The sequence below is a fragment of the Drosophila pseudoobscura genome, chromosome 2, assembly GCF_009870125.1.
Source record: "Drosophila pseudoobscura strain MV-25-SWS-2005 chromosome 2, UCI_Dpse_MV25, whole genome shotgun sequence".
Taxonomy (NCBI): Eukaryota; Metazoa; Arthropoda; class Insecta; order Diptera; family Drosophilidae; genus Drosophila; species Drosophila pseudoobscura.
In genome coordinates this window covers 26,817,973-26,841,192 of record NC_046679.1, presented here as the reverse complement: position 1 = coordinate 26,841,192, position 23,220 = coordinate 26,817,973, and the positions used below count along the sequence as shown (strand labels likewise).

General features: G+C 51.0%; 5 protein-coding genes across 6 annotated transcripts; 3 read left to right on the top strand and 2 right to left on the bottom strand.

Moving 5' to 3' along the window:
- Nucleotides 1-57: 57 nt before the first annotated feature.
- LOC6897833 (GPI ethanolamine phosphate transferase 1) lies at nucleotides 58-3,051 on the top strand. The gene is made up of 2 exons (XM_002137902.4): nucleotides 58-950; nucleotides 1,020-3,051. Exons 1-2 carry the CDS (start codon nucleotides 92-94, stop codon nucleotides 2,981-2,983), a joined length of 2,823 nt encoding a protein of 940 aa, XP_002137938.3. The 5' UTR covers nucleotides 58-91; the 3' UTR covers nucleotides 2,984-3,051.
- On the bottom strand, nucleotides 2,956-8,719 carry Mrp4 (Multidrug resistance protein 4). The gene is made up of 8 exons (XM_002137901.3): nucleotides 8,017-8,719; nucleotides 7,420-7,505; nucleotides 7,213-7,360; nucleotides 6,979-7,154; nucleotides 6,733-6,923; nucleotides 5,079-6,664; nucleotides 3,375-5,013; nucleotides 2,956-3,311 (listed from the first exon to the last, which is right to left on the bottom strand). The coding sequence occupies exons 1-8, from the start codon at nucleotides 8,091-8,093 to the stop codon at nucleotides 3,276-3,278; spliced, it is 3,939 nt and encodes a 1,312-aa protein (XP_002137937.1). The 5' UTR covers nucleotides 8,094-8,719; the 3' UTR covers nucleotides 2,956-3,275.
- A 331-nt stretch (nucleotides 8,720-9,050) lies between these two features.
- On the top strand, nucleotides 9,051-11,939 carry LOC4802868 (GPI ethanolamine phosphate transferase 1). The gene is made up of 2 exons (XM_001359663.4): nucleotides 9,051-10,032; nucleotides 10,091-11,939. The coding sequence occupies exons 1-2, from the start codon at nucleotides 9,267-9,269 to the stop codon at nucleotides 11,914-11,916; spliced, it is 2,592 nt and encodes an 863-aa protein (XP_001359700.3). The 5' UTR covers nucleotides 9,051-9,266; the 3' UTR covers nucleotides 11,917-11,939.
- A 359-nt stretch (nucleotides 11,940-12,298) lies between these two features.
- On the top strand, nucleotides 12,299-15,822 carry wkd (TBC1 domain family member whacked). Of its 2 annotated transcripts, none has more exons than XM_033380294.1 (4): nucleotides 12,299-12,521; nucleotides 13,926-14,168; nucleotides 14,237-14,601; nucleotides 14,655-15,822. In XM_033380294.1, the coding sequence occupies exons 2-4, from the start codon at nucleotides 13,962-13,964 to the stop codon at nucleotides 15,181-15,183; spliced, it is 1,101 nt and encodes a 366-aa protein (XP_033236185.1). In that variant the 5' UTR covers nucleotides 12,299-12,521; nucleotides 13,926-13,961; the 3' UTR covers nucleotides 15,184-15,822. The 2 variants fall into 2 exon arrangements, with proteins under 2 accessions (XP_033236185.1, XP_002136239.3); XM_002136203.3 differs by lacking the exon at nucleotides 12,299-12,521 and adding an exon at nucleotides 13,396-13,537.
- A 321-nt stretch (nucleotides 15,823-16,143) lies between these two features.
- Nucleotides 16,144-21,324, bottom strand: LOC6899285 (zinc finger protein 850). The gene is made up of 3 exons (XM_002136204.3): nucleotides 20,266-21,324; nucleotides 19,772-20,213; nucleotides 16,144-19,712 (listed from the first exon to the last, which is right to left on the bottom strand). Exons 1-3 carry the CDS (start codon nucleotides 21,036-21,038, stop codon nucleotides 17,106-17,108), a joined length of 3,822 nt encoding a protein of 1,273 aa, XP_002136240.2. The 5' UTR covers nucleotides 21,039-21,324; the 3' UTR covers nucleotides 16,144-17,105.
- Nucleotides 21,325-23,220: the final 1,896 nt, after the last annotated feature.

Here is a 23,220-nt window from a genome sequence, read left to right as displayed (position 1 = left end):
ATATTTTTTATATATTTTTTTTTATACATATATTTTAGTATCTATCAGAGCAGGCCTTTGATATCTTGTTAAGGCTTTCAGGTGGGTCGAAATGTATCTGGAGCTCCTTCAAATCCCACTTTCAATAATAGGAAATATAATTTTCCTGCTGTACCGTCGTGTGGCATTTCGGCTGCTCGGAAAAATAAAGACACACGTGGAAATGTGGAAAGTGCAGGCTCTAGTGGTGCAGATCCTGCTGCTCAGCTGCCTGCTGAAGATCTACTTCGAGGGGAGTCGTCTGCTGCCCAACTTGAAGCCCCAGAAGGTGCTTCCGGAATGGGGAATCGGTCCGCCGGCGAATCGTCTGGTGGTTTTCCTCACCGATGGCTTGCGCGCCGAAACGTTCTTCGCGGATAACTGCAGCTCCGTGCCGGACCTGCGGGAGGTATTCGTGAAGCAAGGACTTGTGGGGATATCCCACGGCAGTGTGCCTACCCTCGTGCGCTCCGGCCAGATTGCCATCTTTGGTGGCTTCTACGAGACTCCACCGCTGCTCCGCACTGGCTTCCAATGGAATCCGTCGACATTCGACACTGTCTTCAACCGCAGCAAGACCTCTTTATGCTGGATAGAAAGTCAGACGAATGTCTACACAAAGTCCTTGACGCGCGGAATGTTTCAGCACCACTCATCGGATCCCAAGCCGAAAGATCCTTGGGTCCTCCTTCAGCTCCGCTCGTACCTGGGCATCAATGAAACAGTTGACAAATTACGGTCTAAGACTTCTCTGATACTCTTCGTATATCTGGGGAATATTGCTACCGAAGGTCCCTTGAGCAAGCGCTATCTGGAGAGGCTGCATTCTGCACAGCGCGGCATCCGCGAGACCTATGACCTGATCGAGAGCACCTTCAACGACAGCCGCACTGCATATCTGATGACATCGAGCCATGGCATAAGTCATCTGGGTAGATATATTCATTAAAAGCGTCGCCTCTCTGTTGAAATTTGCAATCCTTTGGATTTTTTCCTTTTAGGCTCCAATGTCGCAGGATCCCGGGATGAAACCGATACGCCTTTCTTCCTCTGGGGTTCCGGAGTGCGCCAAACGGCCCATAATGTGGCCCCCACCTTTGCTGCAAACAACGCAGGGCTGCAGCGGCCCCTCATCGACCTGCAGCAGATCCAACTGGCGCCCATCATCTCTGCGTTGATCGGTGAGCCGCCGCCAGTGAACAATTTGGGCAGATTTCCATTGGGCTTCCTGGACGTGTCCATGGAGCAGGAGACGCAGGCAGCTCACTTGAATGCGCTTCAACTTCTGGCCCAGGCGCAGCTCTTGATGCGGCACCACGAGCTCGGTTTCTTTGACAAGTTCCTGCCGCAATTCAAACACCTGAACCAAAGCCAAGCCGAGAGCTATATCCTTGAAATGGATCGAGAGGTGCGGATGGGCAGAACGCAGGAGGCACTGCAGACGATTGAGAAGGTGGCAGCGCTGGCGCAGGAGTGCCTGCGGTACTATCATAGCTACTATCGCATTCCACTGCTGATTGCCACGATGGCTGGACTCTTGGGATGGATATACTGTCTGTTGGTCCAAGCATCGCAACAGGCCAGAAACTCCAGTGAGCCGCCGGAGAGCGTTGAATTGATCTCGTGGACGAATGTGATGATCGGCGCACTGGGAGTGGTTGTTAGCGTGATAATCCTCCTGCTCAAGGTGCCCTTCCTGATTGGCTTCTGCCTTTTGCTGCCCATCTACATCTGGTGCATGGCCCTGGCCGGACGACCACTGCAGGGCAAACCCATCCGCTACGGTCTGCTGCACCTCAAATTGATCCTCGTCTCCATTGTGTGTTTCATTGTTCCCATTTTCCGGAGGGGCTTGCTCTGCCTGCTCTATGTGGGACTCGTGTGTTTCTACAATCGTCGGCACTTCAAGAAGATGTCTCCGAGTTTCTTGGCATGGCTGGGATTGGTCTGCTGCCTCAGCGTCCTGCTCTTCTGCCTGCATTGCCCGTCGACCCTCTCGCTGACAATTAATTACGGAATGTATTTCCAGGGGGCGAGCATGCTTCTGGCGATTCTACGTCCCCTGATCCTCGGCGAGAAGTATGGCGCATCTGTGTGGATTATCAACGCGGGCACATTGTTGATCGGTGGCTATGGAATGTATCTAAAGGAGACTGGAGCGACCGTGCCGCTGCTTTTGCACACCGTTTGCTGGGCGTACCTCTTCTTTGCCTTTGGATCGGTGCCGTATGGCAAGAGGTTGCCTCCGAAACGCCGCCTGGAGCTCATCTGCTTCAACCTGATGACCCTACACACGCTTCTCAGCGACTCGTTCGCCTCGCTCTTCGCCCAGGCCCTGATCTTCGAGTACCAGATGGGGATTGACGTATACCAAGAGACGAAGCAGCCCCGCAATGCACTGGAACAGAGAGCAGATGAGAATGAGGTTCAGAACGAGCCGAAGATTGTGTGTCCAGAGGAGAACTTGGCTCGAGCCAGCTACTTTTCCGTCTCCATTCTCCTGTACTTTCTCCTGGCGCTGCTCGGCACCGGCCACTGGATCTCCAGCTTCACCTTCGCCCCGTCCACTGCGCGACTCTTCGCGAAGGATTGCTGCTATGGCCTCACTGCTTTCTTTGTCCTATTGAAGATCTTCATACCGTCCATCATCATCTTGTCGAGCATGTACGCCCGCAGCGAATACGCGCGCAAGAACATCCGTTTAATCTTCATCTCTCTGATCCTCACCTGCAATGGCAGCTTGTGCTTATTCCTGTTTGTCGACCATGGCCTGTTCTGGCCAGCGGCTCATCCATCTGTAGTGCATGTCGTCCTGATCAACACTGCCGTCGTTTTCCTTGTGGTGTGCTCCTGTGTGACGAATTTTTTCTTCCGAGGATCTCTCCAGGCGAGACCTACCTCGTCCTCAACGAAGATCAACGAAGAAGTCCCATCATCTCAGAGCGATGTCCAAACCAATGTTTAATCTTCAAACATAATCACTTAAACTTAACCTAGAACTAAATTAAATGTCTGCGACTCTTCTGTGAGAAACTTTATCCTAGTTTTAGTTGTGCGAATGGTGTTATACTTTAAGTAGAAACTAAGTTAAATGCAGCTTCGGCTGGTGGATGGTGGCGTCGTTGTGGGACAGCCGGAATAAAGCATTGATTAGCGAGGATTTGCCCTCTCCTGAGCCCCCTTCATCCTTAATCTTTGGTACAGATTAATCTGACGATTAACTACAACGTATAGTATGCTTAGAGCTAGCCGAGGGTCTATTCCGACTTGGGTTTCTGAGACTCCTGATGGGCCTGTAAAGCAAGGAAAATGGAATCCAATTATGAGAAAGACAAGCCAATAGTTTCAGCACTCACCCTTTCAGCGACCTTTAGGAGACCATCGAAGTGGCTCTGGCCACCTTCCATGACCATGCCATGGAATATCTTTGAGGCACTGCCGGTCAAGAGCTCGTATGGTGACCCAAACTCCACCACCTGTCCGGCATCCATCACCAGGACCCGATCCGAGTCCATGATTGTGTTCAGGCGATGAGCAATCGTTAGCACCGTGCAATCGCGGAATTTGTTGCGGATGGTGGCCTGGATGAGGGCATCTGTCTGCGGATCCACATTGGCCGTAGCCTCGTCCATCACTAGGATGCGGTTCTCGCGGAGAATGGCACGGGCGAGGCATACGAGCTGCCGCTGGCCGACACTGAAGTTGTGGCCGCCCTCGGATATCTTGCTCTGCAGGCCGCTGGGCAGCTCGCTGATCAGGGGCTTCAGCTCCACCTCCTCCAGGGCATCCCAGAGCTTGGCGTCGCTGTACTCCTCGAAGGGATCGAGGTTGTACCGCATACTGCCCGAGAAGAGCACCGGTTCCTGGGGAATGATTGAGAGCTTGCTGCGCAGATCGTGCAGGCCGATGTCGGCCGTGTCGCGGTGGTCGATGTGGATGGTTCCTTCGTTGTAGGACAGTCGGAATAAGGCGTTAATTAGCGAGGATTTGCCCGCTCCTGTGCGTCCCACAATGCCCACCTTCTCCGATGGTCGGATGCGGAAGTTCAGGGCCCGAAGCACGTACTTGGACTGCGGATCGGGGAAGTAGCGCAGACTGAGATCCTCGGCAATAATCTCTCCCTCCTCGGGCCACGTATCGCAGGGCTTCTTCTTCGGATCCGACTCGAACTCTCCCTCCGGCTCGATCTCGTCGTACTCCAACACCCGCTCCACGGCGGTCATTGTGTTCTCCAGCTCCGCGGATTGCCGCATGGCCCACTGCACCATTCCGGTCATGCCCATGGCCTGGGTGATGGCCAGACCGACCTCGCCAGAACTCTCCGGCGGATTGATGAAGTAGTTCAGAATTATGATGACGATGTAGAGCGTGCAGAACAAGTCCAAGTAGTAGCCAAAGGCTCGGTTCGTGGCCAGGAAAGCGTAGTAGCCGGAACTATGCAGATCCTGCAGATTGTCGAACTCTTCAATGAGCGCCTTCTGTGCTCCCAAAGCGCGGATGGTGGGCAATCCACTGATGGTGGCCCCCAGGTGCGAATATATCGGAGACCTGGCCACCGCCTCCAGCCGCTTCACATCGCGCGATGTCTTCAGGTAGAACTCTCGGATGTAGTAGAAAATGATCGCCAGAGTGAGCGTCAGGATTAGGTAGTACGGATTCGTGATGCAAATGACAACGACGATGCCGGCGAGAATTAGGAAGAGCTGCACCACATCCAGCATTACGGTGGGCAGCAGCTCATCCAGCTGCCCCAGATCCTTGGAGAAGCGATTGAGGATGCGCCCGGAGGGATTCGTGTTGAAGAAGTACATGGCCGCCCGCGTGATGCCGCGGTACATGGCGTTGTGGAGGGTTGTGGAGCTGCGCATCGCCATCTTGTAGAAGAGCATCGTCCGCACGAGGGTGAAGACCACGACGGCCACATTCAAGGCGGCGAAGTAGTACATGTCCGCCGGATCCGAGCTCATCTCTGCCTTATTGCTGTTCTTGTTGACCCTGCAAGAAGAAGGCAAAGATCCATTAGAGCCAATCCGTGAGGGAACGCCGATGGAATCACTTACCAATAAGCGAGGAAGATATCCGCCGCAGAGCAAACAATCTGGGTGGCCAGGCAGAGGAACAACATGAAGGAGATCATAAACCAGCTGCTGCCTGCCGTCAGATACTCCTTGTAGAGCCCCACTCCGATCTTGCCCTCTACCCGCGGCTCTTCCATCTGCAGCGCCGCCTCCTGGGCCATCGACTCGGCCATGGAGCTGAGGGAAGTGAAGCTATTGTTGCGGCTGGTGGGGCGACTGATTTTGCCGCTGCCACGTCTGCTCAGCGACGGTACACTGAGGCGATCCATTTGGTCCCCCACGGCCACCTCCAGCTCATCCATTGTATCGTCCTCGTTATTGGGATTGGTCAAGAGCCTGGCAAAGTCCAGACCACTGCGCTTCATCGAAGAGTAGGTGCCCATTGCGCTGATGCGGCCCTTTTCCATGATAACAATGAGGTCGGCTTGCTCCAGGAACTGCAGCTGGTGCGTGACGAGGATCACCAGTTCGCTGCGCAGGTACCCGTGCATGCACTGATCGAAGAGGTGGCGCCCCACGTGCGTGTCCACTGCGCTGAGAGGATCGTCCAGGAGGTAGATGTCTGCCCTGCGGTACACTGCCCTAGCGAGGCTGATGCGCGCCTTCTGTCCGCCCGAGAGGGAGGCTCCTCTCTCGCCCACAATCGTCTTGTCGCCGTACGGCAGCAGCTGAAAGTCCCGCTCCAGGGCGCACTTCTTGACGACAGTGCGGTAGCGATGCTTGTCCCACTCCAGGCCGAAGAGGATGTTCTGGCGCACGGTGCCCGTGAAGAGCCACGGCTCCTGCGAGGCGTACGAGTAACTTCCGTCCACCCGCAGGCTGCCATTCTCCGCGGGCAGCTCCCCAAGCACTGCCTGAATCAAGCTGGATTTCCCAGCGCCCACGGGCCCTATCACAGCCACTAGCTTGCGGCGTCCGAGCTGCAGATTGATGTTCTCCAGCGTGGGCTCTGCGCTCTGGCTATCCCACCTGGCTGTGAATCCGCTAAAGTCCAGCAGTTTCTCCGGCAGGCCGTTGGCCTTTGGGCTATCACCAATCACGGGCTCCTCCTTCTGGATCTTTGACTTGTCGCGCACTTGCGTCTCCGGATGATGCATGAACGTCTCCAGGCGGCGGATGGAGACGAGCAGCTCCGCAAACTGCGAGATTCCCTGCGGGAAAAACATCGTCACGGACCGCCGCAAGATGTTGTAGTAGGCGGTGACAAAGAAGGCCTTCTCGGCGGTCAGGACGTTGCCCAGGAGAACGAAGGCTATGAGGCTGGTGGAGATGAAGATGCGCGACAGGAACATGGCGAAGGAGATGAGGATGCCGCGGATATAGTTGACCTGCTTGATGCATTGCATCTCCTTGAAGCGCGTAAACTCCACCAGCTTTCCGAAAGGCTTCTCCCAGGCATACATTTTGATCACCTGAATGCCCGAGATTATCTCGTTCATCATCCGCACGCGTTCGTCTGTCCGCAGGGCAGTCATCAGTCGGAGGACGCTCGTCCGCTTTCCCAGATAGGACTGAAAGGGCAGGAAGAGGAGCATCACGGCCACGCCGAACAGCGACGATACTCCAATCTGCAGTAAAAGAGTGGGACGGGGGTTAGAAGGGATATTCAGGCTATGGTATTCTTCTCCGCACTTGCCTCGATGTACATGAGATACGTGACGACTATCAGCTCCAGTGGAGCCACCCAGAGATAGTGTACGTTGATAAGTACCATGTCAAAGCGTCCGACATCGTTGGACAGCAGATTCACCACCTGCCCCACCGTCGTGTCCCCCAGGGCAGTGCGACTGAGTCGGAGGGACTTCCGATAGATAAGGCTGCTCAGAGCTGAAATCCACGGAGATGAGAGGGAGATGAAGTAATCCCTAATGAATGGACTCACCAATGCGCATCTTCATCCCCAGATGAAGGAGGCCGAGCATGTAAGGGTGGCCGAAGAACACTGTGAACACGGAGGCAGCAATGAGGCCGGTGGCATAGAGCTGCGCTTTGAAGAGATCCGTATCATCGCCGGCAAAGTAGGCCATTATTCCAAACAGACAGATGGGCTGCGTGACCCTGAAATTGTGTGCGATTAGTGGACTAGTCTGATTCGGAGAGGAATCTGGGCACTTGCTTGGTGAGGAACTCCTGTAGGAACAGCAGCACCCCAGTGAGCACCAAATGCCATCCAAAGACTCTGGTCATAACGCGTCCCAGGCGGGGATTCTTATTTCTGACCACCTCCTCGTCCCAGGCAGCGCATAATCGATCGCCCAATGAATCTATGATTAAAAGCAAAAAGAGTTAAGTGTTTGGAATGCGATTTGGAAAATCCCTGTACCTGACTTGTGCTCCTTGAGGGCCTGATAGAGATCCTTTTGCTCCAGGGTCTTCTTGCGGCCCTTGAAGAGAACGGGCATGGCAAAGCTTCATTGCACAGATAAATCCGGTTTGGGTTTCGTTTTTGTAAGAGGAGTAGAACAACACCACAGTTAGATATACATAGGTAGATATCCAAGAGCCAAAGATAGCGATATAGTTATTATGATGTTATGACACCGCAGGTTTGAATCTTATCAGGGGTAATAATAAAAACAGTTGCCACCCGAGAGATACACAAGAGAACATATTTCCATACGGTATACGCGCACCCTGAGTCCCTCTGAGTCATTAGCACTTCTGCCGCAAGATATTGAGAGCCTGATCAGTCAGATATCATGGTTTTTCATAGGGTTAGTGCCTCCCCAGAGAGAGTCAGAGAGCGTGAGAGTTCAACAAAGAATGTGTAGAGATCTCCATGCCTCGGGCTATGCAAATTAAGCGAGCCATTGAATGAAATAATCAACATGTCAGAGAGTTGTCACGCTGCCAGTTCTATGGGAGCCCCACATTCCATAAACCCCAACCCCAACCCCACCCCCTCCACCTTGTTACTCACCAGAACATCAGCGACGACAGGGGATTGGAGGTCTCGCGGGGATTCTCCGGCAGTTCGTTGGCTTTCATCGACTGCATCTTGGGGGACGCTGGTTATTGGAACTTTGTTTGATTTAAATCTAAATAGAATTGCACTTTGAATGGCTTTATTTATTGCTTCGAGCTACTCAAGGGAAGGGTTTTTTTGTTGAGCTCTCGATCTTGATTGAGATCTAAATGAATTAGTGCCCCGTCAATCGGTAGATCCGTGGTTGAGCAAATCCATTGCGGACACGCGCTTGTCTCTAATTATTAATTAGTTTGGCATTAGCACCGGTATTAGGACAGGAGAAACCAGATGGAAATGCGAGCGATTTCGTTTTAGAACTCCGATCGGATCACCACACCGGACTCCGATTTCTATTTGCGTTCAAGGCGGCCGAAACTTTTCCACTCGCACCTGCACTGACTCTTGACATTTGCTTCGATACGCGGCGAACCCGTTTCACGGTCCACACAGGCACAGAGGCTGGACGAATCTGTAAATACTCGTACGCACGTATCTATATCATCCGTCTATTGTATAGTATCCATGTACTTCGAAAAGCGAACAATCCAATTCGAATTTCGTAATCTGTATTTTGATTTCATTGGGGGTCGCCTTCACATGGCACGGCGTGTTCATCCGCTTCGCGTACGCTTCTACGACTGTGATGTTCACGCTCGCTCCGGCAGTCGACTTCTAACGCCCGCTCTATGCCTCGGTCCGATTGTTATAGAGCCCAAAACTCAGGCCCCAACGTTCCGCTCTCTCTCGCTCTCTGTATTTCTCGCGGTTTTTGTGCCAGGTTAAGATCGGAATCGCTCTCCCTTTCTCTCTGGGCCCGTTGCTTTCCCTCGCTCTCTCTCTCGTGCTGTAAATTACTGGGGCCTCGTGAGTGGTCTTGTGGTATCTTCTTTCGGCACACAACAGATAGGCCATGGTTTCCTGGTTTCCACTGACACTTTACTCTTGTAATCAGTCATTATACACATTTTATCACAGAGATTATGTAGTGTAGCCTGAAAGCACATAATGTTCTTGGTGTTATTTCGAATGCAATATTGAATATTTATCAAAGGCATATGAAAGTCGAGCTTTACATTCATTAAGAACTAAATGGCTAGATAGAATTGGCTAAGAACTAGAAAGGCCTGCTCTAATGATACTATATGACGTGTCGATGACAGTAATTTGATGTTTCAAGGAATTCACAATTCAAAAGTGAGAGAATGTTTCGTTCGTACTATACGTACGCGCTGGTGCAGCTGCTCCTCTTTGCGTCCGTCTACGTGGTGTACTTTCGGGCGACGGACATCGGGATCCTGGAGCCGCAGGCGATGGAGTCGCTCAAGGAACGAGCCCCGGCAGATCGTCTGGTGGTTTTCGTCAAGGAAGGGCTTCGTGCCAATACCTTCTTCGAGGACTACTGCAACAACCTGCCGCTGCTGCGGCAGCTGTTCCACAAGCAGGGTCTAGTGGGGATATGTCACCCCGCGGAAGCGCCCACCGATTCGAAGTTCTCTTCCTATTTGGCCCTTTTCGCGGGCTTCTATGAGGATGCGGCATCGGTTGCCCACAACTGGCTGCTGAATCCGGCCCCGTTTGACTCGATCTTCAATCGCAGCGCCTACAGCTATGCCTGGACCACGGCCCATATGAAGCAACGCTTCCCAGACATCGACCTGCCTACAGTTCTAAGTCCCGAAGTCACGCCGGGCGTGCGAAAGAACTGCAACGAGATGGAGGAATCGGTCATTCGGGCCGTGGAATTGTTTCTGTTGAGCGAATCTCAGGAGTTGCAGGAGCACAGAGGCCTCTTCTTCTTCGTGCATCTGATGTTGGGAGAAGATGCCAGTGGTGCACCTGCCACCTGCGAAAATCTCAAGTTCACGGATCGCAGTGTGTGGAAAATGTACAATCGCTTCGAAGACTGTTTTCCAGACCAACGAACAGCCTATCTGCTGACCTCCGACTTTGGACTTCCACATTCTTGTGGTGAGATTGATCTCACTGAAAGCTTTCATCTGCCTCGCTCACACATTTGCCTCCTTAGGAGGCCCGAACAAAAGCAATAGCCTCGTGGAGGCTCCGTTCTTCCTCTGGGGCTCTGGCGTTAATCATCTTACGACCATTCGAGGCCGCAGCTTTGTGGTCAATGCCCAGAAGATGAGGCTGCCGCTGCATGTACTGAGTCCCATTCAGCTGACAACCTTGATGAGCGCACTTCTGGGTCAGGCGCCGCCGGCGAACAATCGCGGAGAGCTTCCAAGAGGTCTCCTCAGGACTAGCAAACGCTATGAGGCCCACGCCATGTACACGAACGCGCTCCAATTGCTGGCGCAAGCGCGACACCTGCGGAAGCGCCACAGGTCTGGTCTCTTCTCCCGAATAATGCCAGCGCACTGGCTAAACACCAAGCTGATGGACAGCTTCGTGAAGTCGAGTCACGTCCTGAAACAGCAGCAGCGCTTCAGGTCCTTGCTGGAGTTCACCAGCAACTTTATGCCTGTGATTGTTAAGTGCATCGACTACTTCATGGATTACTATCGCTACGTCCTCGTGGTGGCCGCCTCCAGTGCTTTGCTCGGATGGGTTTATTGCTTGCGCTGTCATTTGGAGAGACCAGGACAGTCGAGCGACTCTGATGAGATTTCGGAAGGATTTTCCGACTGCCTGTGGGGATCCACCATCATCTCTCGTGCGGTCACGCTCTTCCTCGTAGCCCTCATGTATCTCCAAAGAGTCCCCTCGCTGGTGCAGGCCGTTTTCCTGCTGCCCGCCCTCGTGTGGGTCCTGGCACTGAAAACACTGAAAAGGAGTGGCAATATGGTGACCATCTGCGGCTTGCTGTTGCCTCTGGTGCTAGCACTGATCTGCCTCGGTGGCTTCTTTCGACGATACATCATGGCCCTGGGATACCTGAGTTTCGCCTGCTACAGCACTCGGAGTGCCTTTCGAGTGCGCGGCCCCCAGTTCTATCTGTGGATGCTGCTGCTCCTAGGACTCGCATACATCTCCGTTCTTCCCGAATCCATTGGCTGCTCGGAACGCTATATTCTACTGATCAGCATTCCGCTCACATTTGTGCGCCCCCTGGCATTTGGTGTCTGCCCCAATGGGATGCCTTGGATGATTAATGGCGCTATACTGCTGGCCGCCTTCGTTCATGTTGCAGTTGCTCCGGCGCCCTGGATGATGGTTCTGGCGTCGTGGGCGTACTTCTTCCATATCGCATATCTTCAACGACGCAGTGTCCAGATCATAGAGCTGGTCATCTTCAACCTGAGCACGCTCTACACACTGACCTGCACATCGTACGAGACGCTGGTTATTCAGATGCTTGCGATGGAACTGAAACTAGGACTGCAACTGAGACAGAGGAGCACCGACATACATTGCATCAAACCAAGGCCGACTGCCATGTACATACTGGTGTACAGCTTGTACTCCATCTTCGTGTCAGGCAGCATTCCTGCTTTGGTTGTGGACTTTCCCCGGATCCTGAACGAAACCTGTTTCGGCTACACAATCTGGACCGGTGGCCTGGTGATGGCGTTGAAGCTCCTGCTGCCCTGGTTCCTCATGCTCTGCATCCTGGGAGATGCCTATAAAGATGTGTGGTCCCAGGAACGCCAGATCTTTGCCTGGCTGATGTTCATGTGTAGCACCATGTCCGTCGGGCTCCTGTTGTGCGTCGTCAATCACGGTTCCGGGCGGAAAATCGTCAGCAGTGTCGCGGCCCTTGCCGTGGTGCAGGTGTTTCCTTTCCTGTGGCTCCAGCTGTGGCGCCTGGCCAACTCGAAGGTGGGCAACAAGTGGATCTCCCAGCTCTCGAATGCGCCTCCCCTCGTAAAACAAAACTTAAATCTTAGCGCTTAGCTCGCAATGTAAATAATAGTATTTTATTTACGGTATTATATACTTTTCGGTATGTTGTGAAGTCGAAACCGCTATACAATGGTATATTTGTTCCGTTTTCCTTGGTATATTACGGTATGTTTCTGAGGGTCAGACCGTATACTCGATCGATAGGGTCACACTGCACACCTGATTTCTCCGGGGGTGTAAATGTAAAATGTAAAATAATAGTATTTTATTTTTGTTGTTGTTCCATTTACGGTATTTTTATACTTTTCGGTATGTTGTGAAGTCGAAGCCGAGATGAGGGTATATACCGCTATACAATGGTATATTTGATCCGCTTCGGTATGTTTCGGTATATTTCTGACGGTCAGACCGTATACTCGATCGATTAGGTCACACTGCACACCTGATTTCTCTGGGGGCGGAAGGGGTGGCCAAGAGCAAAGTTAATCATAACAATAATTTTACACATTGTGCGGGCGCAGTGTATGCGAAAACTAATAACCCGAATGTGCAAGACTTTATGAAAAGAAAGCTACGCGGACAGCCCTACATATTGCGCATTGCACGACCACAGCAGGAGCAGCAGCAGCAGCAGCACGAGAACAGCGTAGCAAAAGGTGAGGCAAAAAGTTTACACGACGTATGTGGGGGCGGACGGGACGGAGGCGTTGGTTAATAATAACAATTGGTATGTATTGTGTCGCACACACAGCTAAGCGGAGAATCACGGTACATGTGTCTATGCGAGGGCTCCACCGCGCACACAGAGACACTTGTTTTCGGGGCGCGTAGGCAAAATCAAAGCAATGTGTCGCTTTCCAGAGAGGGCTTTCGCAATGGCTATGTACATGTTCTGTTGAGAAATACAAATGTGTGAGATGAAGAGTGGATACCAAAATGCGACTCGAGGATCGGGCATGCCTGATGTTATTAGATTTTGGGAAAATGGCAGCCACTGGCAGCCAACCCAAAAGTTTTAGTGGGTGGGTGGGTGGCCATGCCCCAAGGCGTTATGACGTGTTGTCATTGCGGCTTGAGGCACGGAAACATTTCAGTTTGCTTGTGCCAAATACGATCATGTTTTATGACTCGTCCCGCAGTCCGCAGATAAGGTTCTAATTCCGATTGCCCGAGGTCGGTTGTCGCTGCGGCAATCAGCGGAAAAGTAACTAATTTTCTTTGCACTCTGATTTTCTCCGATCTTTCGTTCGTTTTTTCCCCCAGCTGTTTATTCGAGTGCGAGGCGCAGGCACGGCCCAGTTGCCTCAATTACTTGCAGTTGCTGCACTTGCGATTCTCTCATTAGGCAGGGGGGGCATGGAGGGGCGAAACTGAAAGGCCCACAATCCGATACGATTCCCTTTCTGGGCTGTGCTGTGCTGAGCTGTGCTTTCACTTTTGGAATCGGAAGACTTCTGCAGCAAGTGGCTTAGTAATGGTTCGATTAAGGAACCAATTAACAGCTGTTTATCCAAGATACGGGACGGGCACTGGCAGCTCCTATAAACCAGCGTTGAGGCACATTTTTCCGCATAGTCGGTTTCTCGGCTGGCTGTGGGCCATGCCTTCCCTATTTTTCTCGCACTACCGTCACAGCATCGACTGCTTGGAGCTGATCCCCAAGGATGACAAGGTGTGACTTTCATGGTTCCACGGCCATCTCTTAATGGTATCTCCTTGAGTTGCCCCCAATCTAATGTTGATAATATTGCTGTGAGCTGTGATAAGAGTGGGACCGCCGTCCCAAGATTGCCCAAATTCTGTCGAGAATGGAAATGGAAATGAGTAATTTTTGTTCAGAGCCATGGGGGGCCCTTTGCGCACTTTGTATCATCCCAGTTGCGAGTGCTTATAGGTACAATAACAATAATAACGATAATGCAAATTACCAGTGGTTCTATCTGTCCCTCTCGCAGTCCCGTCCCTCTCCCTTTGAATTTGCATACATAATGGATGGTTGTGGAGCCAATCCATTTAGTGGGCGTACTTTGATGTAATACTTGTACTTTCTGTGCCTTCAGTTTGCTGTCGTTGCGGCAGGAGAGTTGGCGTTGGCGATGGCCACGGCACCGCGCTCACTGGACACCATCTCACTGTGCTCGACCGTCTCCAGCTGCCCGGATCGCAATGGCTTCTACGGCGGCTTCCAGCGCACAGATAAACCCAAAGAGCCCCTGTCCAAGGCCCAGATTATAGCCCGCGAGAAGAAATGGCTATACATGATCGAAAATTGGTCCATCTACATGTCGAAGAACTACAAAAAGGTGAGATAGATAGATATCCTTTACTCCATTCCTCTACATTCCTATAATAATCTACTGTATTTTAACAGATTCGTGATCGATGTCGCAAGGGCATACCCAAGTCGGTGCGGCCCAAGGCCTGGTTCTATTTATCCGGAGCATATCTGCTCAAAAAAAAGAATCCAAATGTCTATGAAGAGCTGCTGGAGAAGCCCGGCAATCCGGCGACCATAGAGGAGATCAAGAAGGACAAACACCGTCAGTTTCCGTTCCACGAAATGTTCCTCGACGAACAGAAAGTCGGCCAAATAGAGCTCTTCAACGTGCTGAAGGCTTACTCCATATACAACCCCAAGGTGGGATTCTGTCAAGCGCAGGCACCGATAGCTGCTTTCCTATTGATGCACCTGCCAGCAGAGGACGCCTTTTGGGTGTTTGTGAGCGTGTGTGATGTGTAGGTCCATCTATTTCCAAGATTTGCTCTGTATTAACCGATGATCTTTGCAGTTACCTGCAGGACTATTTCATACCTGGCCTGGAGGTGATACAGAACGACGCGGGCATACTGGAGGGCCTGCTGAAGAAGACCTGCCCGCCAGTGTATCGCCATCTGCAGAAGCACAAAGTAGAGCCGCTGCTGTACATGACCGACTGGTTCCTCTGCGGCATGACTCGCACCCTGCCCTGGGAGACGCTGCTGCGCGTGTGGGACTGCTTCCTGGCCGAGGGCATTCGGGTAATCTTCAAGGTGGCCCTGGTCATAATCGGCGCCTCGCTCAGTCGGCACAAAGTGCGCAAGACCTGCACTGGCCTCTGCGAGACCCTGGCAGTGATGCGCTCCCCCCCGGAACACATCCTGGAGGAGGAGTTCATCATTAACAACATGATGCGGCTCAATCTGCGCGTGGAGGACTTTCAAATAGAGCATACGCGCCAGAAGGCGCGCCGGGCCAAGCAGAAGGCCCAACAGGATGGGAATCCGAACGATTCGGGGCCCAGCAACAGTAACGGTCGGCGCAACATGCCCACATTGTGAGGGATTTGGATCACGAGCACGATCAGGAGCACGAGGCCAAGCAAGCACATAGACTGCTGCAGCAAATGGGCGGCAACCAATTGTTACTAAAAACACACATCGCATATTTGCATGGATTTTTTACATTTAATGTCGAATAGGATGAGCGTCGTGCACAAAGTGGATGTGGAGTGAAGGAGAGGTGGCAGGAGGCAGGAGAGTGACCAGGATGTCGGTCAATTACGGAGATAATATTCCATTCCAATCAGTTTGTTTAATTTTAAGTCAATTCTGTTGATTCGTATCTGTATTCGAAATCGTATTATCGTTATCATTTAGTTGCAATTATTACGAGCGTGCAATTGTTTATGCTTTTCAAAAGTATTTATTATAATTATTATTTATTATTATTAGCCTAGTTTGAGTACCCCGTACATATCGTATTATAATCATCCCCCACGAGACACGGCCACCGTTTCCCAGGCAGCTCCAACGAGTATGGTCTGGTCCACATATTGTATGAGCCGCACAGTTCTACTACTACGATTTTTCACTAATTTGACCCGTATGCAGCTCTGCCTGCAGCCTGCTGCGGCTTGTGGCGGGTTTAGACAAAATTGAAATGAAAGTTTATGACTAATATATATATATAAACCCTAACACGATTTTCCCAGTTAATGCATTTTTCTTATAATCCTTCTGATAAAATGACGCCCGACGCACCAGCCGTGTAGCTCCATGGATCGATATAAAGCCGAGAAATAGGGGAAAGGAGAAAATGTTAATTTTAAATGAAAAATACCCACAATTCCGACCAAATAGGACATGAGCATATCTATACCAAACGAAATGATATATTTTAAAGATTTGCTCAGCCAAAAGTTGATTGTTCAATATTTGTGTTATTTTCAAAGCCAAAGTGCCGAGAGAAATCTATATATCATAATCACAAACCATCATTCCCATAGAAACACATGCATATGTAAGTCGATTAGTTCTCGAAAGGAATTTCTTATTTATTAACATTATTCGAGCAGAGAGATAACCCAGAAGGAGTGCATCTCACATGCTCAAGCTTTCATCTACATTGGGAGTCCCGCGCACACTCTAGCTGAAAGAGGAGCTTTCAAAATTTCGATCTGAGCTCAGCCAAGCTGAGGGTGCACATACTGTCGGCTGAGTTGAAATATGATCTGATAGCTGTGCCGTCGCCGCCGGCATTCCGCCCTTGGGCTCCTCACAACGCATATTTTGCGTACTTCAACCTCCCCTCAGTATTCCCGCCTACCTTCGGAAACTCTGCACATAGATTTCTTTTATGATCTTGCCAATCATTTGTCGTAATCGGGTGATCCAACATCTGTATCTATATAAAAAAAACTTCTACATTGTTTTAAGATAGTCACATTAAAACTTCCGATTTGTACATAGCCCATCGCTGTATCATATCATATGGCTTGCTGATAAAGACAAACATGCTTGATCGATATAAAAAAGCACAGGTGCCATGGGCGAGCCTTCAAAGTTTTCAGCAAAGTGCGCACTTGAACCAGTGCTCTTAAATAAGTTTTCAGCTCGGCCTGCGGCTACCTCACTGAAAGCGCATAAATATAGTTAAATTATTGTGTAGTCTTGAAAATATCATTGAAATCTGGTGGAGTCTATGGGCGCGTGGTCGATATCCGCGAGGGTTCCAATAAATAGATTTTACGGCTTACAGCTACTAAAATGAGAGAGGGTGTCTCAAAACTTAAAAACTAGCTATGAGTATGAGTGGAAGCTAGGTGTTATACGGTGTCTAATGGCTAATGTCTAAGAATACTTTTTGCTTAATCTCATTCTCAGTCCTTTAGAGAGACTCGATTATTGGGTTGACCACTGGAAGTACACGTTATTGTGGATACTGGGAATGGGAGGTGGCAGGTGTGAGTGGGGTGGGCACCCTATCCCAGCAGATACTGATCCTCGAAATCCAAATCCTCCACCTCGTCCAGTAAATGCGGCGGTAGCGGCATATATGGACCATTGTTTGGCGTCGAGCCTGATTCATTGTCACTGTTTGCTGTTGGCTGACGGTCCTCGTCGGTCTCCTCCTCGTCCATTAGCTGGCGCACCTTCAGCATCCTCTCGTCGCTCTCGTCCACTGCCGGATGGTGCTCGCGGATGTGCTGATGCAGCTCCCGCATGCTGTGCACTTCAGCCGCCTTCTCATCCGTCCCGCTCTCGCAAAGTTGGCAACGAATGTAGCCGGAATGGGGCATATGCTTGAAGCGGTGCTGCTGCAGGACCCGCCTGCTCTTCGTAGCCAACTCCTCGTTGCAGTCGTGGCAGCGGTAGAGCCCCTCGCCTACCTTCCGAATGTGCAGAAGCTGCTTGTCCAGGCCGTGCGAGACGTTGAGGTGGTTGTGCCACACCGCCTGGTTGGAGGTGGTGAAGTCGTCGCCGCACTGGGGGCACATCAGTCGATAGGCAGAGGCTTCAACGTCTTCATCTTCCGCGGCGGTGACGCCAATCGCGTCCTGCTCCTCGTCATCAAACACCTCTGCGGCGCTGGGCTTGTTATCGCACCGATTGGTGTCCCGATTGAGATGCTTGAAGAACATCTGCTTGCGCACAAACTCTCCGTTGCAGGTGAGACACTTGAAGGAGCGGTAGGGCAGGTGGCGGAACTTGTGCGACTGGAGCTGCCCGATGGCGCCCTTGGTATGGGTGACGGTGACACGCTTGTAGCACTCCAGGCATAAGTAGTGGTGGATGTCGATCTGCCGGAAGTTCAGGCCCTCGCGGCTGTTGAAGTTGTGGTGCTCCACGATGTGCTTGCGCCAGAAGGCGTGCGAGTCGAAGTTCTTGTTGCACTTGGGGCAGTAGTAGGTGATGAAGTCCATGTCCACCGCATTGTGGTACGAGATGCTGTCCTCCAGGGTGTTGAGACCGGCCGGCCGTGTCGGACGCTTCTCGGACTGTGGCCAGAGTGGGCGACTGCTGGTACTGGATGAGCCTGATGAGGAGGGCACAACTGCATGCGAGGGTGATTGCGGCCTGCTCTTGACGGCCGTGTCCCTGTCCTTTTCCTTGGACTGAACATAAGAGTACTGGGGCTTGGTCTGTAGCTCCCGCCAGGGCGTTTCGCGCTCGTAGATGTTGTGCCGCGTCCTCAGATGAGCGGCAATGTTGGGCTTGTGGTTGTAGCAGGTGCCGCACACGAGGCACTTGAGGTACAGGCGGAAGGGCAGATGGCGAAAGTGGTGGTCCTGCAGCCCCTTCAACTTGGAGTTGCACACAATGTCGTTGCACTGGGTGCACTGGTATCGGTACTTGTCGAGTTGGCGCATATTCAGATACTGCCGCTTGTCAAAGTTGTGGGCCTCGTTGATGTGGCGGCGCCATTCGAACTGCGTCTTGTACTCCTCGCCGCACGAGGGGCACAGAAATATGTAGTTCTGCTCTACGGTGCCCGATGATGGGGTGCTTGTGGCCGCTGGCGAAGATGATGGTGTCAGTGCTGCTGCTGGACCCGCTCCTAGTCTCCTCTTCTTGGGCGACTCCTCTTTGCCCTGGGATTTGTCCAGCTTCTTGGATCCCCCGTACTGAGGGGGGTCCCGGAACGTATGTGCCTCGCTGATGTGCAACTTGAGAGCCACTTGGGTGGGGAACAGCGTTCCGCATTCCACGCACTTGTAGCGATTCGGGCTGGGCGGCAGTACGCCAGCACTGACAGTGGGCAAGTCCTCCTCATCCGCCATCTGCATCTGCTCTCCGAAGTCGTTCTCCTCGTCGACACTTGAGTGCATCAGCTCTTCGTCCAGGAAGATGATCTCGTAGGTCTCTTTTCCCAAGGTCACAATTTGTCTGCGCTGCTGCTTGGGCGACGCAAACGGCGCGGCTGGTCGTCCGCCTCTTTTCAGGGTTTTGCGCGGCACGTAGCCCACACGGTGGTAGGTGGCCAGGTGCTTGACCAGACCCTTGCGGTCCGTGTAAGACTTGTGGCATTTGCGGCACCTGGCATACGCCTTGAATGGCAGGTGCGTGATCCTGTGCTGCTGGGCATTCTGTATGCCGTAGGCGTTCGTTATGATCTTGGCGCATTCCGTGCACTTCAGCTGGCGATCGTTGATTATCTCAAAGTTGAGCTTCGTCACGTCGTTCATGCCGTGCACCTGCACCACATGGGTGCGCCAGTGCTTCTTCTCGATGAATTCCTTGCCGCACTGCGGACACAGGTAGTCGATGTGGGGCTCATACATGTCATCGCTCCCGATACGGCCTCCCCGCCGCGGGACATCTTCAAAGTGCGGTGACACGTCATCGAAGACGCTCCCATTTCCATTGTCCTCCCAGTCGTCGCCTCCGTCTGTCTTTTTGACGGGTGATGGATCCGGCGAATCCTCGGGCATCAGCGACTCCAGGTGGTGCTGCTTCAGCAGATGACTGACCAGCTCGTGGTGCTCCGTGTAGCCCTTGTAGCACAGCTTGCAGCGGAGCCACTCGGGCTGCGACAGATGCGTGAACTTGTGCGCCCGCAGCGTCTTAATGGTGTTGGGGATGACAATCTGCGGAAAGGGGCAGCTCTTTGAGAGGGGCAATCTCCAGGACTAAGCACCTAACTCACCTTCTTGCATTCGAGGCACTGCATCTGCATGTCCACGCTGATGAAGTTGAGCCCCCTGCGACTGACGTAGTCATGGACAAACTCGATGTGCTGACTCCACTGGGCGTGCGTGTCGCACTCCGTGCCGCAATCGGGGCACATGTAGTGGATGTAATCCTCGCAAAGATCCGCACCTCCATCGCCGGAGGGACCTCCTTGGTAGCGCTTCTTCCTGCGCTTCGGCGGGGCTTCCTCTTCCAGCATAGGTGGCACAGTCTCAGTCTCCGGCTCGAGAAGATCGTTCCGCTCTTCATCCTCTTCCGGGAACGGGTCCTTGCGTTGCATTTGTTCTGTGCGCGGCTCCCGCACCCGCGTCTTGCGGCCCGCCAAGTTGAAGCCCTCCCGCATCATGGCCACCACCTCGTCGCAATGGACCATCCTCAGGTGGACCATCAGGTCTTGTCTGCAAAGAATTTCTGCATAAGTAAGCTGAATCCTTGGAGGTTCTCACTCACCTGTATTTGTACTCCCGTTTGCAGATGTAGCACTTGGTGCACCTGAACGGCAGATGGGTGAACTTGTGCTTCAGCAGGTTCTCCCGGCTATGCATGGCGATGCGCTTGTTGCACTCCAGGCACCGATGATAGAGCTTGTCCATGGCCATGAAGTTGAGGCCGCGGCGCGTGTTGAACTGGTGCATCTGGTTCATGTGGCGTTTCCAGAGATCCTGCTGCCGGAATTCCGCTCCGCACGCGGGGCAGATGTAGATGACGCCCAGCTCATAGTTGATGGGAATCCCGTTCGCATCTGTTGCATTGATCTGCGAGGTGGTGGGCCGCGTGAGCACGCCCGAAAGACGCCCCTCCTTGGGCCGACCCTGGCTGGCCCTGGGCAGTGAGTGCCGATGCATGGGACGCACAGGCGGCGCGCCAAGTGGACCCGGAGGCGCCAGCAACGGTGGCTGAGCCTGTGGCTCTCCAATGACTACAATCGGCTCCAGATCGAACTGAAATATGGCATCATCATCCTGATCGGGCTCTTTTGTTTTCCCACTGTCACGGCCGGTCTCCTCCTCCGCATCATCCTCCACATCATTATCATCATCATCGTCGTCCTCCTCCTCGTTTTCTTCGTCCTCGTCGTCGCCATCGCCCTCGGGCAGAATGTCGTCACTGTCGCCGGCGGGATTGCTGTCCAGACCGTTTTCATTCGCATATTGCTCAATCTCCTCCTCCCCCTCCTCGAAGTCTGCCGAGAACATGGACGTCCACAGGTCCATTCCTTCCATATTTGGGAGGAGCTTGTTGTCTGTCTGCCACAACAACAACTGTCTGCGAGTTTGTGTGCGAGAGGTTGGGGGGACCAAAAGTTGTTGCTGTTGTAAGAACTAGTTTTCGTATCCTACGCCGATTTTTCCTGCTGCGCCAGCTTATCACCGTCGCCGAAGCTCCTTTAAAGTATCAAGGCCCCCGCACCATCACCATCTTCGCAGTCGCGCACTTCGCGACAATTATTCTAATTGCATTTCACTTGCAAAATTAAAATAAAAAATTTTGCAAAAATTCAAAAATCGTCTGCAAAAACACAGTCAGTGTGACCGCGGACCGCCCGACTCTCTGAAATATACCAAAATATACCGTCGCATTTTCAAAATATACCATAAATATACTGACGAACTGAAGTCGTGCTATACATATTCCTCGTTTTTGATATTCCGTTGAATATTACCAGCTATTTAGAACATTTAGCCATGCCCACATAATTTTAGCCCATTGGTGAATAAATTTTCTACAAGATTGGATAGTTTTTAATCCTTGCTTTTACTGTATTTTCGCTAAAACAAGGTTTAAACAAAATAGGTCAAAAAGAAAACAGTCGCAATGTTGCTGGTATTTGAAGACGTGATGCGTGTATAGCCCTTTCTACACCCTATTTCGCTAATTTTGTATGAAGATCAAACGCAATTTATTAAGACCTTTTCTCAAATTGATATTCTTTAGACATATTCGAGTACATTATTAGTATCTTTTGTATATTTATCTCGATCCTGATACCTACTCAGCCTTGGAAGACAAACGTATTCAAAATTCTATAACATCCATTTCCCCCAGGGTATGTGTGCATGGAATTAGCAACATGTTTGTGTATGGAATGAGACTCATTGTTGCAATAGCGAAACTGCGGCGAATCGGGTATTGCCTATATTTCAAGCTATAGATGCCCACTTGATGCTTTATCCCATAGATAAATGCATTTTCTACAAGATTGCTTCTTTTAATTACCTTTATGTATTTTTTTTGACCAAAAAACGGTTTTCAAGTAAATGTTGCCGCAACTTTTGTGTATGGAATGTGCAACATTTGTGTATGGAATGAGACTCATTGTTGCTAAAGCGAATTGGGGCGAAATGCGGCGAACTGCGGCGAATTCAAAAAAACGACCAATTTCTCATATTCTTTGTTCCGTTGAATAATACTATCTATATGGAACATTTAGCCATGCCCACTCAATTTTGTACGATTGATAAATCAATTTTATACATGATTGGTCTATTCGAAATACTTGCATTTATTGGATTTCTATATAACATTGAAAATTAAATTAATAGATTGATGAAATTGACAAAAATACCATGGGAGCGCGGCGAAAACCAGTATTTCTACAGTATGACCCTCAGAAAAGCACCGAAATATACGGTCTCATTTGAAAAATATACCGAGTGGTGCGCGCCAAATCGAACTTTTTTGAATGTGAGCGACAAGGATTTAAATGTTGTCAACCGGGCCTTTATCTATGCCCACATTATTTAATACGATTAATGAATCAATTTTCTACACAATTGGTTAGTTTTTAGTCCTTGCTTTTATTGAATTTTGACTAAAACACGGTTTTCAAGTAAATGTTGCCGCAACATTGTGTATGGAATGGGACTCATTGTTGCTAAATCGAACTGCGGCGAATTCAAATTCGATTCAAAAAACGACCAATTCCTCATATTCTTTGTTCCGTTCAATAATACTATCTTTATGGAACATTTAGCCATGCCCACTCAATTTTGTACGATTGATGAATCAATTTTATACATGATTGGTCTATTCGAAATACTTGCATTTGGATTTCTATATAACATTGAAAATTAAATTAATAAATGACAAAAATACCATTTAGCACTAAAAAACACCACTTGGGAGCGCGGCGAAAACCAGTTTCTACAGTATGACCCTCAGAACAGCACCAAAATATGCGGTCTCATTTAAAAAATATACCGTAAATAACGTTAGCGAGTATGGAATCAGTGTTGTCATTTTAGCCTATTTAAGGCTAGATCTAGCTATATTTAAAGATAAGCAGTACCCCGCGACTTTTGATAGTGGCAAAATAACCCAGCTTTGCGGCATCGCGCCTAACTGATAAATCGCTTCTATCGATTTATTGAATTCAAATAACACCATCGCCCGCCAAAGCCCATA

What these genes read in the sequence shown, in the direction of transcription:
- LOC6897833 (XM_002137902.4), top strand. Translation starts at nt 92, where the DNA reads ATGTATCTGGAGCTCCTTCAAATCCCACTTTCAATAATAGGAAATATA. An exon ending in CCATGGCATAAGTCATCTGG is followed by an intron (nt 951 to 1,019) that starts GTAGATATATTC and finishes TTTTCCTTTTAG; the next exon opens with GCTCCAATGTCGCAGGATCC.
- Mrp4 (XM_002137901.3), bottom strand. Translation starts at nt 8,093, where the DNA reads ATGCAGTCGATGAAAGCCAACGAACTGCCGGAGAATCCCCGCGAGACC. An exon ending in GGGGATGAAGATGCGCATTG is followed by an intron (nt 6,924 to 6,978) that starts GTGAGTCCATTC and finishes CGTGGATTTCAG; the next exon opens with CTCTGAGCAGCCTTATCTAT. An exon ending in GATATCTTCCTCGCTTATTG is followed by an intron (nt 5,014 to 5,078) that starts GTAAGTGATTCC and finishes TTCTTCTTGCAG; the next exon opens with GGTCAACAAGAACAGCAATA.
- LOC4802868 (XM_001359663.4), top strand. Translation starts at nt 9,267, where the DNA reads ATGTTTCGTTCGTACTATACGTACGCGCTGGTGCAGCTGCTCCTCTTT. An exon ending in TGGACTTCCACATTCTTGTG is followed by an intron (nt 10,033 to 10,090) that starts GTGAGATTGATC and finishes TTGCCTCCTTAG; the next exon opens with GAGGCCCGAACAAAAGCAAT.
- wkd (XM_002136203.3), top strand. Translation starts at nt 13,466, where the DNA reads ATGCCTTCCCTATTTTTCTCGCACTACCGTCACAGCATCGACTGCTTG. An exon ending in TGATCCCCAAGGATGACAAG is followed by an intron (nt 13,538 to 13,925) that starts GTGTGACTTTCA and finishes CTGTGCCTTCAG; the next exon opens with TTTGCTGTCGTTGCGGCAGG. An exon ending in TGTCGAAGAACTACAAAAAG is followed by an intron (nt 14,169 to 14,236) that starts GTGAGATAGATA and finishes GTATTTTAACAG; the next exon opens with ATTCGTGATCGATGTCGCAA.
- LOC6899285 (XM_002136204.3), bottom strand. Translation starts at nt 21,038, where the DNA reads ATGGAAGGAATGGACCTGTGGACGTCCATGTTCTCGGCAGACTTCGAG. An exon ending in AAACGGGAGTACAAATACAG is followed by an intron (nt 20,214 to 20,265) that starts GTGAGTGAGAAC and finishes AATTCTTTGCAG; the next exon opens with ACAAGACCTGATGGTCCACC. An exon ending in AGTGCCTCGAATGCAAGAAG is followed by an intron (nt 19,713 to 19,771) that starts GTGAGTTAGGTG and finishes CCCTTTCCGCAG; the next exon opens with ATTGTCATCCCCAACACCAT.